This window comes from Myotis brandtii, unplaced genomic scaffold, assembly GCF_000412655.1.
Source record: "Myotis brandtii unplaced genomic scaffold, ASM41265v1 scaffold165, whole genome shotgun sequence".
Lineage (NCBI taxonomy): Eukaryota > Metazoa > Chordata > Mammalia > Chiroptera > Vespertilionidae > Myotis > Myotis brandtii.
In genome coordinates this window covers 10,677,146-10,696,194 of record NW_005356042.1, presented here as the reverse complement: position 1 = coordinate 10,696,194, position 19,049 = coordinate 10,677,146, and the positions used below count along the sequence as shown (strand labels likewise).

Below are 19,049 nucleotides of genomic sequence, written 5' to 3'. Positions count from 1 at the left end.
CGCCGGCCTGCATCAGAGGGGGCTTCCGAGTACATAAAACGGGCCAAACCGAGGAGGGCGTCCCGGCCGGGGAAGGAGGGAGCGAGGAAGCGGGAACGCGTAATCATAGGAAAACACTGTGTCATGCCGCTCGGACCAGCCGGGACTACCGGCCTCTAACTTCGCGGCCCGGGCGTGGATCTCGGTAGTTCTCCCCGCAACTTCGTGAGGTACGGACCTGCCGTCCTCATTGCATTGATGAGAAACAGGTTACGGGGCTGAGGAGCGCTGGGATTTAAACCTGCTCTCTGGTTCTGAAGCCTGTGTGCTTTCCACCACGCCCACAATTCCTCCGTCGGGCCTTGGTCCTGCCCCGTGGGCAGAGAGAGCTGGCTGCAGACCTGGCCGGGTCCTGCCCCGTGGGCAGAGGGAGCTGGCTGCAGACCTGGCCGGGTCCTGCCCCGTGGGCAGAGGGAGCTGGCTGCAGACCTGGCAGTGACAAGTTTCTATGTCGGTAAAATCAGCGCAGAAATGAGACCTAAGGGAAATTTCTCCCGTGAGCGCGGTGTAATAATAGTCTGAACATCCCTTCCCCCTTATATAAAATAGGGCGGTGATTTTCAGCCTTTAATGCACATCTGTGGAAGGCTTGTTAAAGATCCAGATGTTCAGTCCCACCCAGACCTATTAAATCATAATTTCCCAGTCATTATCATCGGAGGTTTCCTTCCCCCACTTCTTGGCCAACAGTGACATAATGTGAAACCCTAAGTCACTGAAAGCCGTCTTGTGAGTATGTAGCTTCTGACGGTCTGAATTGGTTAAGGAGAAAGCTTAAATTACCTGGCATATTGCATGCTTCTCCGTGGAGACGTCCTTAGAATCGGGCTTCTGATAAGAATTTAACAGCAGAAAGTCTAATAGCGATGGCAGATGTGTTGCCCATGAAGAGTGATCTGTTAATAGGCATCAAGTGAACAGAAATGCAACTGCCTTCCCTTAGGAGGACTAGGAGCCCCACACAGGAAATGTACATGGAGGGGTGCTGAGGGAGACCCTGCAGAGGAGTTTGGGGTTTCCTCCAGAACACAGGTGAAGTAACTCTGGGAATGGGCTTCTCTTTCCTGCTAACTTTTAACTAAATCCTTCCTTTTCTTAACCGTATTTATTTTCCTTAACCATATTTTAACTTGAGTGGATGAGTATACATTTGTAGGAATTCTGCAGCCTAATCCCTTGGTTGTCTTTAGCTCATATGCAGTCGCCATCACCCACCTTCATCCCATAGCTAAGGCAGACATTACATCTCTGAGCACAAATGAAGCTGCCAGTCTAATGAGGACCGTCCTTGTGTGGGCTGAACATCACTGTAAGAAGCACGTCTTAACACTTTATATTGTTCTTTTCTTTGGAATTGCTGTCTGGAGCTCTACATCTCTCAAGACTTTATGAAGCATCTGTTTAGCATGAAGATAGCACTTACTCTCCAGGATTTTGATACTATGTATACAGTAGGTTTATTTCTAATTATGTTTTTAAAATATGTAAAGTTCGGAATTCTGAAGATACCAATACAGAAAATATAATAGGCCTGAGGAGGAGGAATATGTGTAAGGAAAATAGAAACTTTGACAGATCTTTACTGGGACTTCAGCCTTTCAGAGTATGCGTATCCTCGCTTAGAACATGTGTAATGTCATTCTTCAGTTCTAGTCAGATTCATTTTTCAGGTTTTTCTGAAGACGGCACTCAAGATCCCTTTCTAAACTAAAAATGTTGAACATTGAAAATGGGCTTTTCTGAGTTTCCTTCCAAAGTCACTAGGGAGACCTGTTTCAGTAGGAATTAAAGAAACCTCGCTGAGAACCATCATTGGTTTTTTTCTTGTCAAACGGGCTCACTTTCCTGAACCTCCCTTTCCTGCCTTTCTAACCATGGTACACAGCAGCCTCTGAGCATCTCATGTCTTGGTGGAAGGGGAGGAGGTCCACTTTCTTTAATGAAAGTGACCTATGTGACAGAATAACCATATCCAGATGGTAATGCCTCAGTTTGGCAAGCCTGTATTCTTAGTCAGAATCTGGAATAGAGGCTCTTGAATTCAAACATTACTTTTGACACTTGATTGTTCTCAAAGTATTGGAAGGAGGAGGCCTGATAAGGGCTGACCGGGAGTTCCCCATGGTTTTAAAAGCAGTCTGTGTTTGGACAGAGACTCCACTACCAGCCAGTTTCTGTTCTGAAGCTAATCTTGAGTATATATTTGGTTGGCACATTTGCATAACATTCAGTGGAAATTTTCCCTTTCATTCTCTTGGTTACAGCTACTTGCATATTTCTAGTTCCTCTCCTAATTTTTATTTTTTCAAATTATGATAATTTTTATTCCTTTCCCTGTTAGTTGCTATATGGTTCCAATTCTATTCTAATCTTTCTTCATAGGATACCCTGCCCCTAACCAAATATTCCTTAACATAAATGATTAACAAACCCTTCTGAAAGATAATGGATAAGAGTGGGATTGTAAGGTAAAGGGTACATGCTGCATTTTTGTTTTATGTGGGTTCTTAAAATATATGTCTATATTTCATATCCTATAAGAAAATACGGAAATATCCTACTTCAGCCTTGCCCAGGGGGCGATCCATATAGAAATGAAAGCTGGTGATTCAGGGAAAGGAGTAGTAGGAGTAAGTGGGCGTTTCTTGTTTGTTAGAAATTCTTTTATTCATTCTGTTTGAAAGCAGTGAAAAGGACAGGAGGACCCTTAAAGAACCTTTTATCTAGCAACATTTGTATTTTTAAAACATGGCTTAGCGACCTGGTTGGTGTGGTTCAGTGGTTGACCCAGGAACCAAAAGGTCACTGGTTCGATTCCTGTTCAGGACACATGCCCGGGTTGTGGGTTTGATCCCCAGTAGGGGCGTGCAGGAGGCAGTCAATCAATGATTCTCTCATCATTTTTTTCCCATTAGAAAATATTCACATCAAAATTTCCTGAGATGTTAACAACTTGAGGTTTAGCAGTAAACTGTCTCATACTCGCACATTCTCTCCTTTGTCGCCTGAGAGACCCATGACTGATGATTCAGGTATCAACATGAAAGGGTTGTCGAGAACCGAAGTTTTGTTTGACAATCGAGACATTTTTTCATGAAAATTTGGTCAAGAACCGAATTGTTCAAGATGGGAGACATTCGAGAACTGAGGTTTGACTTTGAAAACTCCTAGCCCAAAAGTTAATCACATTTAATAATAAGAGATTATTAAGATTATGTACAAGTTAATATATATAAAGTGCTTAGAACAGTGTCTAACACTAGTAAAAGTTTTGTTAGTACTGGCATTTATAATAATTACTAAATTTCAAACATAGCATGCTATATAAAAGTTGTGTCAACTAGCTTTAGCTACTTTAGCGGCAGTGTGATAATTGGAGAAAGTCACAGTGCTTTTTATCAGGAAGGCCACCATCATAGTCAAGGGAGGCTTTTTCAGGAGTTCATACTAAGACACTGGGCATGAGATAAAAGGGAAAGGAAGACTTAAGGATGATATAGAAATCTTGAGCCTTATAAACTGTAAATATACCACTTTGCAAATAGAGAAGATTGCTTCAAGTTGTTGACTTGAAGAACCTGTAGAAAATTTTTATGAGTTTTTAAGAGTTTATGTGCCCCAAACAGAAGACATGCCTAGAAGCAAAATCTCAACAGACTGAGGAAAATGTTTTCCAGAATGACAGTTTGCAGTTTCTTTTATACATTTGGAATTAGGAGGGAAGTAAAGAAGATTACATGCAAGTGGGAGAATGTAAGGCAGGGAAATATTTATGATTGGATCTGAGGGATGAAAAAGTAGCATTTCACAGGGATGTTAACCTAGATGCACAAAAACAACGCACAGGGCTTGCAAAGATAAACTTCTACTAGGGAAGTTATAGACCTGAGGCATGACTATCCACCATGACCGGCCCAGTTAGGAATTTATAATCAGATCACCCTGGGAAATTACTTTGTTAGATTTGTTACAGAAGCCCTTTTTCATCCACAAAGGGAAGATATTGTAGGTTTAGAATGGACAGTTTAAAGGAATAGATCGAATTTGAAACAACATGGTTTGAGCTATAGTTTATACATCATAAAGTTTACCTACTTTAAGTGAATAATTCACTTATTTTAGCATTGTGCAACCATCACCACAATTCAGTTTTAGAATATTTTCATCTCCCAAATAAGATCCCTTGTTCCCATCTTTAGTCATTCCTTGTTGTTACTCCCAGTCTGTTGTATTGATTTTTTGAAAATAATTATTTAAAGTAATTTTTCTTTTTCAGGATGGCATAGTAAATCCAACAATAAGAAAAGATTTGAAAACTGAACCAAAATTCTACTGTTGTCCAATTGAAGGATGTCCTAGAGGTCCTTACAGGCCATTTTCTCAATTTTCTCTTGTAAAACAGGTATTTTACTTATCTTAAGTATACTTCTCTGAGGATGAAATGCAAACGGTATAAACCTAGTGTGCATTCTAATTACTTACCAAACATAACGAGAATTGAGCAGAAAGTTGTGTGAGGATATCCACCCAAAAGTCTTCCAATTGGAAAAGGTGAGTAAGGTATAATGCAAGTGAAGGAGACGTGCCTTGTTCTGGAGGGAAAGATGTCCAGAAGTGGATTCAGAGAGAAAGAGAAGATGGCTCATTCAAAGAATGAGAACACGTGTACTTCGTATCTCTTATGTGAATCTGTGCCTCCAAGGTTAGACAAGCAAAGGCACAAAGGAAATGTTCTCCCAAAGGAGTAAGATAAGGCAGAATTTCAGAAACAGCTACCTTAAGGGGCGGGAGGGGGCCCAGCAACTGGGAAAGGAGGTGATTCAGGACTGCAAGAAATAGACAGCTGAAATACTTCCCAGAGGGTTTGCTGGAGGAGGTCCTATAAAAAGTATTGCAAAAACTTTTTATTCTTCCTACAGCAGTTATTTGTAGATCAGAACCTAAATGCTGGGTACTATGGATTATTTCTAAAACTGTCTTCACACTTTTCACAAAGTAGAAGTGATAGGGAAAAGAGGCATATGATAAAGTGCAATTTGCTTGCTTCTACATTCTTTGATTTGGACTGCTATGTTTTATCGTGTAAAATCATTGTTAACTTGGGTATGTTGATGGTTTTTGAAATGTTTTGAGCCGTTGCAGTTTTTCATTCTGGTTCCTTTGTGTTCTTCCTAGCACTTTATGAAAATGCACGCTGAAAAGAAGCATAAATGTAGTAAGTGCAGCAATTCATACGGCACTAAATGGGACTTAAAAAGACATGCAGAGTATTGTGGCAAGACCTTCCAGTGCACATGTGGCTGTCCCTATGCAAGTAGAACTTCATTACAGTCCCACATCTACCGAACTGGCCATGAGATCCCTGCAGAGCACAGGTAAAGGGGAAGAAATGGTGGCCCAAAAGTCAGTAGCTGTGGGAAGAGTTTCAAATGAAACTTCCTGGAAAGCTCTTAGTGTAGGAAGAAAGGAGGAATCATGGAGGAAAGGTAAGACATGGAAGAAGGGAACTTGCAGAAAGGTAGCAGTACTAATAAAGGATCCATGTCTACTTAATCCGGTTGTTCTTCCTTATTCTTTCTGCCAACTTCTTTTGAAGGTCCCTTAATATGAAACTATACTTTCATCTTAAAGGCCAGATTTATATTTGGGGTATAAGCTTCTTACTTTAGAAATGATAAAAGTTGCATTATTTAATCTGTTAGCATCCTTATGCTTACAAATCTAAGTTGAGTTCTAGTACTTAGAGCTGTACCCCCCACCCCCCGCTTTCTCCTTCCCTGTTTGCATATTCCTGAACTTCTGCCTGCCATACAGCAGGCCCAGTTCTCAAAGAGGTGTAAAAGAAGGAATTTCTCTTCACTGGATTGATTCTGACCTCTTTTTACTCTGTCATTTTCAGGGATCCACCTGGTAAGAAAAGAAAAATGGAAAACTGCCTGCACAACCAGAAGTTGTCCAATAAAACCATTGAGTCCTTGAGCAATCAACCAACCCCAAGACCAGACACTCAAGAATTAGAAACTTCAGAAATAAAGCTAGTCGCTTCTTTTGAAGACTCTTGTGGCTCTAATGCCAGAAAGCAGACTCTTACGACAGCACCAAGATATCCTCAGAAATTGCTTTTACCAAAGCCCAAAGTGGCTTTGGTTAAACTACCTGTTATGCAGTTTTCTCCTATGCCTGTCTTTGTGCCTACAGCTGACTCCTCGGCCCAGCCTGTGGTGTTAGGTGTTGATCATCAGGGCTCTGCCTCCGGTGCTGTGCACTTACTGCCCTTGTCAGTAGGAACTCTGATTCTTGGCCTTGATTCAGAAGCCTGCTCTCTTAAGGAGAGCCTTCCTCTTTCAAAAGTTATAAATCCTGTTGCTGTTGAGCCAATTAGTACAGGTGTTCAAGTGAACTTGAGTAAAAATCCATCTAATCCTTCACAAGAACTAGGGAACGCATGTCAAAAGAACAGCATTTCTTCAATCAATGTACAGACAGATCTGTCTTACGCCACACAACACTTTATACCTTCTGCACAGTGGGTCAGCCCTGATTCCTCTGTATCGTCTTGTTCTCAAACTGATTTGACTTTTGGTTCTCAAGTTTCCCTTCCCATTAGTGTTCATACCCAAACATTTTTGCCCAGTTCTAAGGTAACTTCATCTATAGCTGCTCAGACTGATGCGTTTTTAGATGCTTCTTTCCAGGCAGGTGGAATCTCCAGAGAAACTCAAACCAGTGGAATGGGAAGTCCAACAGATGACCGAGTACAAATGGACCAAGCTGTAATGTGCGGAGACATTTTTGAGAGTGTCCATTCATCATACAGTATTTCTACAGACAATATTATAAGCAGCAGCTTAGTAGGAGAGACTGTTACTCATGGTTTGTTACCTCAGAACCACCCTAAGACTTTAAGTCAAGATATTGAGAAATCTGCACCAGTTATAAACTTCAGTGCACAGAACAGTATGCTTCCTTCACAGAACATGACAGATAATCAGACCCAAACTATAGATTTATTAAGTGATTTAGAAAACATTTTATCCAGTAATCTGCCTGGGCAGACACTGGACAATCGTAGTCTTCTGTCTGACACAAACACTGGACCTGATACCCAGCTCCCATCTGGTCCAACCCAGAATCCTGCAATTGATTTTGATATCGAAGAGTTCTTTTCGGCCTCAAATATTCAAACTCAAACTGAAGAGAGTGGGCTTAGCAGCATGACCACTGAGCCAGTCTTAGAATCACTGGACATAGAGACCCAAACTGACTTCCTACTTGCAGACACCTCTGCCCAGCCCTACAGTTATAGGGGAAATTCTAATTTCTTAGGCCTTGAAATGTTTGACACACAGACACAGACAGATTTAAACTTCTTTTTAGATAGTAGCCCTCATCTGCCTCTGGGAAGTATTCTGAAACACTCCAGCTTTTCCATGAGTACTGATTCATCTGACACCGAGACCCAAACTGAAGGGATCTCTGCTGCTAAAAACATCTCTGCTCTAGAAAGCAAGGTTCAGTTAAATAGCACAGAAACACAGACCATGCATTCTGGCTTTGAAACCCTGGGGAGCTTGTTCTTCACCAGCAATGAAACTCAAACAGCAATGGATGACTTTCTTCTTGCTGATTTGGCCTGGAACACGATGGAATCTCAGTTCAGCTCTGTAGAAACCCAAACATGTGCAGAACCACACACAGTCTCCAACTTCTAAAAGTGAAGTCCATGTGTGGAATGGTATTTACAATTTCCTTGATTTAGAAAATGAAGAGGAGACAACAGTATTAACTCTATTGAATGTAGTTAATATGCAGTTGCTTCTGTTCTTGGAGGTTCTTTGCCTTTTGTACTTGTAAACATGAAATTTGTGTATAAATGTGAGTGTATTATAAAGTGAAGATGTTGACCTAAAAAGGATTGTATTGTGTTGCCTACATTTGCCCTTTCACAGCTAGTGGTTCCATCTTAAAAAAAAAGGGGGGGGGCCATTTCACACCTTTAAAACCCATCAAGTCATTTAGCTAAAGCCAAGCTTACCAGGTACTAGGGTACAGACTTTTCAAATCTCCAAAATAATTTAGTCAAAGTGTGACTTGCTTAAATCGCACCTAAAATATTTTTGACAATGCTTGTTAGAAATTCCTTTTCCTGATAGTAATACCTAAAGAAATTTGATGCTGCACCATCAGGTTTAAACACCTATGCATAGATGGTTTGAGACTCCTACTGTCCGCAGTTTCAGCTGTGTTGACATCTATCTCTTCTGCATCGCAGACACAAAAGAAAACTACATCTGCCTTTAGCTTTTCATGTCATTGTCATCCCTTCTCTACATGAACTACTATTGATACCAATGTAAGCGTACAGACGTATTGTAAAATTACTGCTTAAGGTAGTAGTGGCAAGTACTTAGTGTAAATAGTGTTCCTTCTAGTCATGGAATCATGCCTATTAGCCCATACCGAGTGTGCCCTACAAACATCCCCTCCCATTCTCTACAGTAGGCCAGGGTGGTGCTCAGAGCTGTTTGGCTCTTTGTCAAAGTGCACAGGCTGGATCTGAATTGTGTCACTCTAAATATATATATATATGACACTCCCCCTAGGTTTCAATTCATAGCATTATCTTGAAAGAGAAGAGTGCAATCAATAATTATATTAAAGTGACTCTTCATCCACCTCTCATCTTTTCCTTGAATAAGGAAAGACATTAATCTAGCAAGGATATTATTTGTGCCTTGAAGATAACGATTACATAATAGATCCAGCTTCTGCATTTTGTTGCTTCATTTGTTTAGAAAAGGTAATACTAGCCAGTCTTCAAAGAAAACTACGTTGAAGACTGCTTCAATAATCATCTATTTTAAGATGGGAGCATGGTCAGGGATGCTTTGGGGATTTTCTATATTTAGGAGATCCTGAATTCTTGATTGTTGGCCAACTTTCAGGCAAATAAAAATCAGTGCAGCCAGTAGGTTTTCTAACTTCACCAAAAAAAAATAAACAAATGCTCTGTTCCTTCTGTGACACATGCTTGTGCCGCTGAAGGTTAAATCCTCAAAATGAAACCTAAGGAGGGGACTAATAATTCATTAAGTTGTGTTGCTAATTCCTATTTCATAGAATTTTTGTTCGCTGTGGATAAAAAACATCCTGAGCTCCACCCGGTAGATAAAAGTTTGCTTTGGTCACAGTTGCCTATGAATATGAATTTCAAAACAAGCATAAGCCTTAATTAACATTTCATTGTTTTAGAATCATCACTGCCTTAATGTTCAAACACCTATTTAAGTCCTAGTAAAGGAGAAATGCATGTTTGTTTATGGCTTTTGTAAATATAAATGCAGTGATCTATGGCTTTAAATTTTTTTGTTGTTTCTGTGACAGTATTTGTTAATCCAGCCAATAGACTTATTTATAGAAAATGGAGCATGTAATAGTTCATGTATAAGTAAGCACTGTTTCCCAAAAACCTTAGTTACCTGACTTGTTCTAAGAATTTGTAAAAACTCAAATTCAGTGATTAAACAGAAGTAAGAATTCTCCCTTTTTTTCTGTGAATTCTTCGACCTACTCATAATGTGACTTACGTTGTTGCCTTAATTTTTCAAACTTGTCTTCTGAAAGTCACATGATGAAATGATTGTGCCTAGTTATTTTCATTATTTTACTTCTGATCATAAAAACATGCTAACAGTTTTCCTAATAGAAAATGAAAAGACACTCCATTTTAAAGTTTCTATTTTGATGTAAAGTTTTTATTTTGATAAAAACTATACACCTTACGATATAAGTTTTTGGAAAATTTATTCAAAGGAAATGACTTCAATTAATACATTTGCCAAATGTGACCATACTGTGATGACTTTTTGTAAATAATGTGGTTCTGGCTTAAGAGAAAAAAAAAAAAAAAGGAAGGGTTAAAATATAAGTAGTTCTTTGCTTGGTCACTAATTTACAGGAAAATCAAATCACTGCTTCTATTTCCCTTGACATAAAGGAAATATAAAGGTAGAAAATTTTTGTAGATTTACCTGAAAGATGCCATGGAAGATTTGAAGCTACTTTTGATGGGAAGAAAATGTATCAGTGCCAATCTAGTTGTGAAGTTGTGTTATTTTATTTATAGTGGCAAATGACAGGTTGATATTTACATGTCATCCTTTATGGCCTTAATTCAATTATTTTTTAATCCTCACCGGAGGATATGTTTTTTCATTGATTCTAGAGGGAGGAAGGGAGAGAGAGAGAGAGAAACATCAATTGGCTACCTTATGCACACATGGGTATGTGCCCTGACTGGAACAGGAACCAAACCCACAACCCTTTGCTGCTCGGGATGGAGCTCTAACCGCTGAGCACACAGGCCAAGGCCTATGGCCTTAATTTTAGAGTGTCTATCTTAATTCCAGTAGAAAACTGCACTTCAAAGCCTGTCATCTAATATTGACTGTGAAGAGAACTTACAGTATTTTTAGATTAGTGCTTCTCAAACTTGTCCTCAGGAGGCTCAAGTAATTCAGGGGGCGGGGGTGGATTTAGGGATGAAGGCTTTGAAGTCCCAAGTTTTGTGCAGTTTATTTTCCTTATATTTCACAGTATATGTGTGTGTGTTCTCATCTGAAGTGTGTTAAACTACCACTGATTGGATTTGACACCAGAAGAGGACAGGTCTATCTTTGGTTTATACATAATCCAGCATCTAAAATACTTTGTTCAATGACATGAATTTTAATCCAGTTGCTAAAGCAAGATGTTGGCTATTATAATGTTCTTATGGCCTAGAAGATAGTCTGCTAAATACTATTGTTTTGCAATGTTTACATCCAAAGGATTAAGTCATGTGAACTGTATTTATTAGCAGATACACTGATATATTGTTTACCTATCAAGAGAGTCAGACTAGAGAGCAAATGGGGAGGATTCTTAGTTTGTCAGGGTTCTAAAACATTAATAAATGTGGGTACTACATTTAAAAATATGCATGTTTGACCCTGGTTGGTGTGGCTCAGTAATTAAAGCCTTGGTCTGCACACCCAAGGGTCTAGGGTTTAATTCCCAGTCAAGGGCAGGTACCTGGGTTGCAGGTTGGAACCCCAGCCCCTGTTGGAGTATGTGCAGGAGGCAATCAATGTGTCTCACATCTATGTTTCTTTCTTCCTCCCTCTCTCTCTCTCCCTCTTCCTCCCTCCCACTCTCTTTAAAAATCAATGGGAAAGCCCTAACCCATTTGGCTCAGCAGGTAGAGCGTCGGCCTGTGGACTGAAGGGTCCCGGGTTCGATCTTGGTCAAGGGCACATGCCTGGTTGTGGGCTTGATCCCCAGTAGAGGGTGTGCAAGATGCAGCCGATACATGATTCTCTCTCATCATGGAAGTTTCTCTCTCCCTCTCCTTTCCTATCTGAAATCAATAAAAGTATATATTTTTTAAAAATCCTCAAATGTCAAAAAAAATCAATGGGAAAAATATCCTTGGGTGAGGATTAACTATATATATATTTGAAAGAAGCAAGTGCCCAAATGATGTGAATGAATAAAAGCATTTTCTATAATTCTTGAACTAGAAGAGTACCAATATTCATTCAGTTCTTTCAACCAGCTTTTCAAGAACTCCAAATTTTATCTTACTAATAAGTACATTTGTAATTTTATTCTAAATCCACAATTTCAAAAATAGTGAAGGTTGGCAAGCATAGGAAAAACTATTGCCAAGGCTCTTCCATTAATTGTTGATACTTTACTCTCAAGCAAGAAAATATTACAGAACATAAGGCTGGAAAAATAACAAAATTGAAACAAGTGATTCTCTTTTTTAGCTTATCAGTAAAATTTCAGAAAATGAAAAAATTTTTGAAAAAAATGTATCTCCATGGCAACTTTGTCATTCTCAAAAGTATAAATGTTATCTCAATGTGAACAACAGACTTTTTCCCTAAAGGAGTGAGCTTAATAACATGGTATGTGTCAGTAAGACCTTGTTCCAGGCCTGGCATCTTCTTACTCCTTCTGCTTGCGGCGTTTTACTCTTTGCTTTCTGATGATCCACTGCGTTTTCCATGCCCTGGGTGAAATACTTGGTCTTATGATTGCATCTCAAACATGTTGCTGCTTAGGGCTGAATTTGATACTGATCCCTCTCCTACTTTATCTCCTTTTTCCTGTGCTGCAACGAGAAATTTAGTGACTTCAGAAAATCTAGAGTTCATGCTGCAATAAAAATGTGGCAGAAGTCTGTGCATCTGAATTAACTTATCACAAAATAATATTTACCCTTAAAATGCTCCTCAAAAACTTTTCCCTAATTAAAAAGTGAGCCTTCAAAAATTAAGATTTTATATTACACTTTTGAGAAACCATCCAAACTTTGGCAAGTTATGCTTTAGGAGTTATTTATATTGTCTATTTCAGTTCATGATAATTTTTGTTTAGCTATGCTGAAGTCTGGTACTATTAGTGAATTGTAAGCTAGTGTCAATTTTTTCTCTTTTTCACCTTTTTTGGTTAAGATGTGGTATATTTTTAAACTACTTAAATCACTGTTCTCTAACAAGATATGTACCTGAGTAGTAGGTCTTCAGATTTACAGTTCTCTAAATAGCTACCATAATGACAAGTGTCTCTCTGATATTCCATTTTCCTGAAATTACATTAGAGAAATCAGTCAAAAGGATTTGGGTAAATTGCCGCAGAAATTGCACCTTCACAAGTGAAGAGTATCAGGACCAGTGGTATTTGTCCCGAATTAAATGTTTTATTCAGAGATTATGAGTTTTCTTCACAGCAACATGCAGATTAAAACAACTGAAATTGCTAACAGCCCTTTCACATTGAGGACTTGGTTAATAGTCATAACCCTCCTGTGGTGCTGAAAATAAGACTAGTTTATAGAATATTTTCAAGTTCGCTGTTTTTTAAAAAATATATTTTTTATTGATTTCCAAGATGAAGGGAGAGATAGAAACAACAATGTGAGACAATCATTAATCGGCCACCTCCAGCTAGCTCCCGGTTGGGGATTGAGCCTGCAACCCGGGCATGTACCTTGACTGGGAATTGAACCCGGGACCTCTTGGTCTATGGGACAACGCTCAATCCACTGAGCCACCACAGCCAGGCAACAGAGTGCTGGTATTTAGACTGGTGCAGGGAAAATTCAGGCAAAACAGGATGAAGAAAAGAACCAGGGGCTAAAGATAGCCCATGGATTGATTAACAGGGTCCCAAGCAAAGAGCCTTAGTTCAACAAGTTACAAAGCTGAGCTGTGAGGACTATTAAAGAGTGAAGATCCTTCAAGGCCCAAATAACAACTCACCATGCCCATACACTTTCTATACAACTTTGAAGTCACTATCCATTAAGGGAAATAAATGATTCAGCTATTCATATTTGATCTGATTAGTACATTCAGGAAAACCACAAATCTGTTGTTTTACATACCTCATCATCCTCACCACAGGAATGACATTCTCCAGCCCTCCTTCCTGCCTTATGTGGTATTTTCCACCCAGTGCTCCAACTGTCCCCCACCTGGGAGACATATTGGACCCTCCAGACCCTACCTGGCCTGACTAAACGCAATCTCTCTGATTGGATTCTCTTTGGGTTACAGAAGAACACGATCCCTGATGCACATGCATACACTCAGGATAAAGAGATAATGCCCCAAAGGAGGTTTGAACTTTTAGAAACAACAATGCCTTGAAAACAAGTGGAATTGTTTTATTGTGTGACCAGCTAGTAGATTAGCCTGGGCAGCGAGAGCATAACCTTGAGTCGCTCATGGCTCCCAGTTAGCCTAGCAGACAGCAGAAAAGTGTTCTCTGTGGGACCAGCAACTGCCTTGGTCTGTCCTCTGTCATGGCCACAGGAGCCCCTTTGTTTCTTACTTCCCCACCTTGCTTCTCAGGAGTCCCTAAACTATAGCACCAAGTGGGCCCAAGTCCAGACACCCCAAAAAGCCCCAGATGTGAGGCCTCCAGCTGTGCAGCTTGGCCTGTTTGGCCAGCTAGGGGTGCCCACAGGGAGATGGGCTGGGCTTCTGTGGTCTCACTGGGTCCTGAGGCTCCTACACTTAGAGGGGGGAGATTGAAAGCAAATTTGATTCTGGGTTCAAATCATTTTATAGCATGATCTTTGAAGTACAGGTAAATTCCATAATAGAGGCAAAGTCCAGAATGAAAAGAGAGTAAAGCTAAAAATTAGGGAAAGTCTCCCTGAGTAGCCAAAGTCCTATGTACTTGTCCAAATGTATGTAGCCAGGTCTAGAATTAGAATAGATTTAAAATCTCCCCCTTGCCCTTCAAACATGTCACCCCTCATCTCTCTGTCAGGTTGACATTCTGTCTGTCCAACATCTCCTGCCCCTCTGGCCCTTCCTTTGCCTCACCTAGACCCTCAGCAGCATTCCCAGACCTCAACCCAGCCTCACCCAATTGGTGATCTCAGGCCCTGTGTCGGATACTACCACAATTCTGCTTCTCAATTTTTAAGTTTACAAGAAAAATGGGAGTTTGTAAAGTTTAACTCATGAGACATCCAAAAATAATAGACTGAGGGATGAAACACAGAGCTCTTCATGCTTGGTTTGGAAAGGACTAAAGGAACCAAAACCTATTGAGATCATCTCCTTGAGATAGAAAGAAGGCCACTGGGACCTATATAATATGCATGACTCCTTATTTCCCCTGTGAGTTTTCTTAGTGACCTAGAACCCTGATGGGGCCTGCATTCTAGTAAACATTTAGCCTTTATCTAGTCTTGGACATCAAAGACCAGTTTGGGCGTCCCAATTTTCTGAATGGAAATTGGGACAAGGTCTACAATGACTTTATCCACAGAGAAACAAACGAAACCTGGGCCAATGCAAATAGTATCCCTAAAGGGACTTCATCAGGTGCATGAATAATTATCTAACAAAGGGATGCCAAGGGGACATTCTTATATATTCACAGAGGAATGTTCCACTCAATATTTTGTTGACCAAATTAAGTATTTGCCCAAAAAGATGGATACTATGAATCTTTCGTATATTGGCCCATTTTTTTTTTCAGACTGGCCTTCTTGTTAACTCTAAATTATTCCTATACTAGGGGCCCAGTGCATGAATTCGTGCACCTTGAAAGGAACTGTGGGCCACGAGGCTGCAGTGGGCACAGGGGCAGGTCTTGGCCCATCCTCCACGCCCCTGCCCAGCCCCTCCTGCCACGCCCCCCTTCCCTGGCTGCCAGCAGCCCTGCTCCTGCTACCACCGCTCCCACGTGCTGATGGCTCCAGGCCCCACTCACACCTGCTGACACCCCTGGTGGTCAGCGCACGTCATAGTGACCAGTTGTTTGGTTGTTCTATTTGCATATTAGCCTTTTATTATATAGGATAGGATGTTTACCCCCAAATCTGTAGAATTTATAACTCCATCTCATCAAAAGGATTTTTCATAAGAAAGAAATATTAAGTTGTAACATATCAGTGTTTTTAAACTGCTTCAAGAATTCAAAAGTAGTAGGGCCAGTGTGGTTCAGTTGTTTGAGCATTGTCTTGTACACTGAAAGGTCACCAGTTCAATTCCCAGTCAGGGCACATGCCCAAGTTGAGGGTTCAGTCCCTAGTTGGGTTGCATGCAAGAGGCAACTGATGGATGTTTCTCTCTCACATTGATGTTTCCCTGTCTCCCCTCTCCCTCTCGCTCTGAAATCAATAAAAACATATATTTTTTAAAAGATCTCAAAAGTAAATGTATCTAGGCTAAGTAGGTGGGGCTCCATTGCTCACTCGTGCTGGTCCATACCCTTCCCTCCCAATCAGATACTTTTGACTCTTTTACATATTGAGCTTATTATTCTGCTGTTTGTAAAGGGGACTTGGAAAACCACTGACTTAGGTGGGCAGGCTGCCGTTCCTAGATTGTCCTCAAACAGTACCAGCGCCAACACCCCCACTGTCAAGAAACAGTGGGAAATCAAGGTCTTTTCTTGAGGATGGAATCCAGATGTTTCCTTCATTCAGGGAAGAAGGGATGGATGGAAGCTACAAATTGCTTCTAGACTTTAAAGAAGTGTCCAACTTAAGTAGGCAAAATATACCTTTTAATAACGGCTGTACTACAATCATTCCTGCATTTCTGGTGTTTCAAAGAAACAAACCAACAAAACAAAACAAAAAAACCCTAAACTAAAGAGCAATTACAGAAAGCAGATGTTTACAAATGCAGTCATCATTTAGGGAATGGAAAGTACAGAGTGCAAGTACAACCTACAGAAAGCAGATTCAAACTGTAATTACAGAGCAGCTAAATGGTTATTCATATTACAAAGTGGTGTTTTTTTTTCCAGAGCATTTCTCTACATAGCATTGTCACTTGGCATTTAAACGATAACTCGTTTACAAACAATGTTTAATTTATAGACAACTTCAGGAAATAGGCATTGGAGTAAAATGAGTGGGGAGAAGGATCAGGGGAAGGGAGAATGGAACAGCCCCATTCTGTAAGTGTCTGTCTGGAGTTGTAGAGTTCCCAAATATTAGATGCAGAGTAAGGCAGGAGGAAGCCTGTGGGGTGACAATAATCACAGTGACTTTTTTTTTTCTCAAATAATGATTCTTAACCTGCTTTCCAAGCAGGTTTTGTGGAACTGTGGCTAAAATTTCCCAGACACAGAGACTAGCATGAGGCTACAATACAAAGATATATCACTTTGGACACATAGGATACGTGGTATCCTATATGGTAAACCCATGGATTTATGTCACTTTGGACATATAGGATACAATGGGTATAGTATCCTCATGGATATCATATACAGATATTTCACCTGAATGCAAGTATATTCATTTAGACACGGTTTGGGGTTTTCTATTGAAACAATGTTTCAAATCTTTGTTGCAAGAAAAAAAATGAGGCAATTGACAGATATTTGCCGGTTTAAAAATATCAGGAAACCCTGGCCAGTGTGGTTCAGTTGGTTGGGCATAGTCCCATGCACAGAAGGGTTGCCAGTTTGATTCCCAGTCAGGGCATAGGCCCAGGTTGCAGGCTCGATCCCTGTGGGGGGGCGTGTGGGAGGCAGATCGATGTTTCCCTCTGATGTCAATCTTTCGCTCTCTCCCTCCCTACAAAAACCAACTTTAATATCTTAAAAAAAAATCTTTAAATTAAAAAGACAAGTAATAATTTGGTCCAAAAAAGGCCAGTACACTTAGCTTCAGGCACTGGGGTAGAGAAGAGCCCTTTCCAGTGGGTTCAAGGGTGATATTGGGGCATCACCATGAGAGACCCTCTTTAGATTCCCCACCATCCACTTGGCTTCCAGCGGGAGAGAAATAAAGCAAGCAGAGGCTGAGACTGGCATTACTAGTTTGCATTTTATAAATGACTAAGCAACTGAAGCAGGTAACACATAAATATGGGTGTTTTGAGAATAAATCAAAATCCATACAATGAGTTTATTTCCTCTGGTTTTTAAAAAAATGGACAGAGAAGAAAGCAAGGAGGGAGAGAAAAGGATGGAAAAGAAAAGGGGAAGGGAGGGAAAGGAAAGGAAGAAACTAGAAGAGAATGGGGTGGGGGTAGGGGAGAAAGAGAATGAATGAGTTTCCAAAGGGGCTTATTCCCAGGAAATTATATTGTGGCAATTCAGAGGAATCTGTGAGTGGAGGCGGGAATAACAACTCTGCTCACTGTGAGGGATGGCAAGAGAGGTCTTGGGAACACATTGGTCTCCAATGGATGGGGCCTGTTTTCCTGCTTGGCCTCCTTGAGAATGCACTTTTGGGTGTTCATGGGAGGTCTCAGCTCCCTGGCTTTGAATTTGGCTTTGTAGCTTTGCTCTTTCTGTTTTTGCAAAAGCTGCATAGTCCTGAGACAGTGAACACTATTGGGATTGGGAGGGCACATCAGGTTTTTCTTAGGCAGGAGGGACCAGTGCAGGCTGCCCAGTTCTGGATTGGCCAGGAGGTTTGTCCCAACCATTGGTGAAGGAAAAGGCTGCATGCAGTTGACCTTAAGGTGATTGGCCAGCTCAAAGGGTCTCTTTCCATCTTTCCCTTCAACTATTTTCAATCCATATGCACAAGCCACACACTCATCCTTTTTCACACTCAGCACCTTCTCTTCTGGCTGCACGAGCAAGTTCTTACTCTTCTTAACCTGAACATCCAAGCCATGTGGGGCTGAAGAATTCAGGGGAGGGAGAACTAAAAGGGCCTTGGAATTCAATGAGTTTGAGATGGAGGGACCTTGATCAGTCCTGCTGTTGGAGTCTTGGTCCCTACCAGTCTCTGGGATGGCCCACTCTTCCATGCACCAAAAAAACTCCTTTATTTGCAGACTTTTTTTCTCTCCCTGACTATGGGAGGGAGAGCACATCTTGCTAATATTCCTGGAGGCAGTGGTGGGGCAGCCAGTGGGGAGCTGAGTCTGGGAGGGGCCACCTCGATCCTCCTCTGAGCCTGCCTCAGCCAGAGCCCTTGACTCCAAGCTTCTAGCCTCAGTCTGAGGCCCAGCCTCGGGGGTCCCTTGGGAGAGACTGACACAGAGTAAACAGCCGCTGACACTTTCTCCCACCTTCGCCTTTTTACATTTCTTTCTGGGCCAAATGCAAGCAGTTGGAGAAGTCTTTCCCCAACCTCGAACCTGAAAATAAAGCAGCATATTACTCTCAGCTGATTGGCTGCCCCAATTTTGGTCCCATTCCCATTTTGGCCATTTGAACTAATCAGTTTCTTTAAACAGATGTTGTTTGTTTGTTTGTTTTGTTGTGTTTTTTTTTAACTTTCAATACCTATGTTAGCCTCACATAAATAGTATTTTTAAATCTGAAATACTAGCAATAGGTTGTTTAAAATATTTGTTTAAAATACTAAGCAATAGATTTGTAATTGCCCACTTTGATGTGCTGACTATATATTTTTTCAGATGTACATTAAATAAAAATCAATTCAAAACTATTTGTCCTTGTCCCCCCTGACAGGCTTTCTTGTCCTTCCAGGCTCTGTTTACCATATCCAGGAGACTCCT

The 19,049-nt window shown here is 40.7% G+C and overlaps 2 protein-coding genes across 5 annotated transcripts in view; one reads left to right on the top strand and one right to left on the bottom strand.

The window, feature by feature from the left end:
• Positions 1 to 1,311: 1,311 nt before the first annotated feature.
• On the top strand, positions 1,312 to 9,579 carry ATMIN (ATM interactor). Of its 2 annotated transcripts, none has more exons than XM_014536730.1 (4): positions 1,312 to 1,490; positions 4,316 to 4,441; positions 5,215 to 5,414; positions 5,939 to 9,579. In XM_014536730.1, exons 1-4 carry the CDS (start codon positions 1,428 to 1,430, stop codon positions 7,749 to 7,751), a joined length of 2,202 nt encoding a protein of 733 aa, XP_014392216.1. In that variant the 5' UTR covers positions 1,312 to 1,427; the 3' UTR covers positions 7,752 to 9,579. The 2 variants fall into 2 exon arrangements, with proteins under 2 accessions (XP_014392216.1, XP_014392217.1); XM_014536731.1 differs by lacking the exon at positions 1,312 to 1,490 and adding an exon at positions 3,106 to 3,188.
• Positions 9,580 to 17,561: 7,982 nt separating this feature from the next.
• The window catches only part of LOC102238644 (chromosome unknown open reading frame, human C16orf46), a 14,796-nt gene continuing 13,308 nt past the window's right edge, over positions 17,562 to 19,049 (bottom strand). For all 3 annotated transcript variants that reach the window (XM_005862587.1, XM_014536732.1, XM_005862588.1), the window contains one exon: positions 17,562 to 18,665. In XM_005862587.1, the coding sequence (XP_005862649.1) occupies positions 17,667 to 18,665 (999 nt within the window). In that variant the 3' untranslated portion in view covers positions 17,562 to 17,666. The remainder of the gene's footprint in view (positions 18,666 to 19,049) is intronic.

Bases quoted from the DNA above. Each gene is read 5' to 3' on its own strand.
- ATMIN (XM_014536730.1), top strand. From the start codon at position 1,428: ATGAAGCATCTGTTTAGCATGAAGATAGCACTTACTCTCCAGGATTTT. The intron at 1,491-4,315 runs GTAGGTTTATTT...TTTCTTTTTCAG, and splicing joins ATTTTGATACTATGTATACA to GATGGCATAGTAAATCCAAC. The intron at 4,442-5,214 runs GTATTTTACTTA...TGTTCTTCCTAG, and splicing joins AATTTTCTCTTGTAAAACAG to CACTTTATGAAAATGCACGC.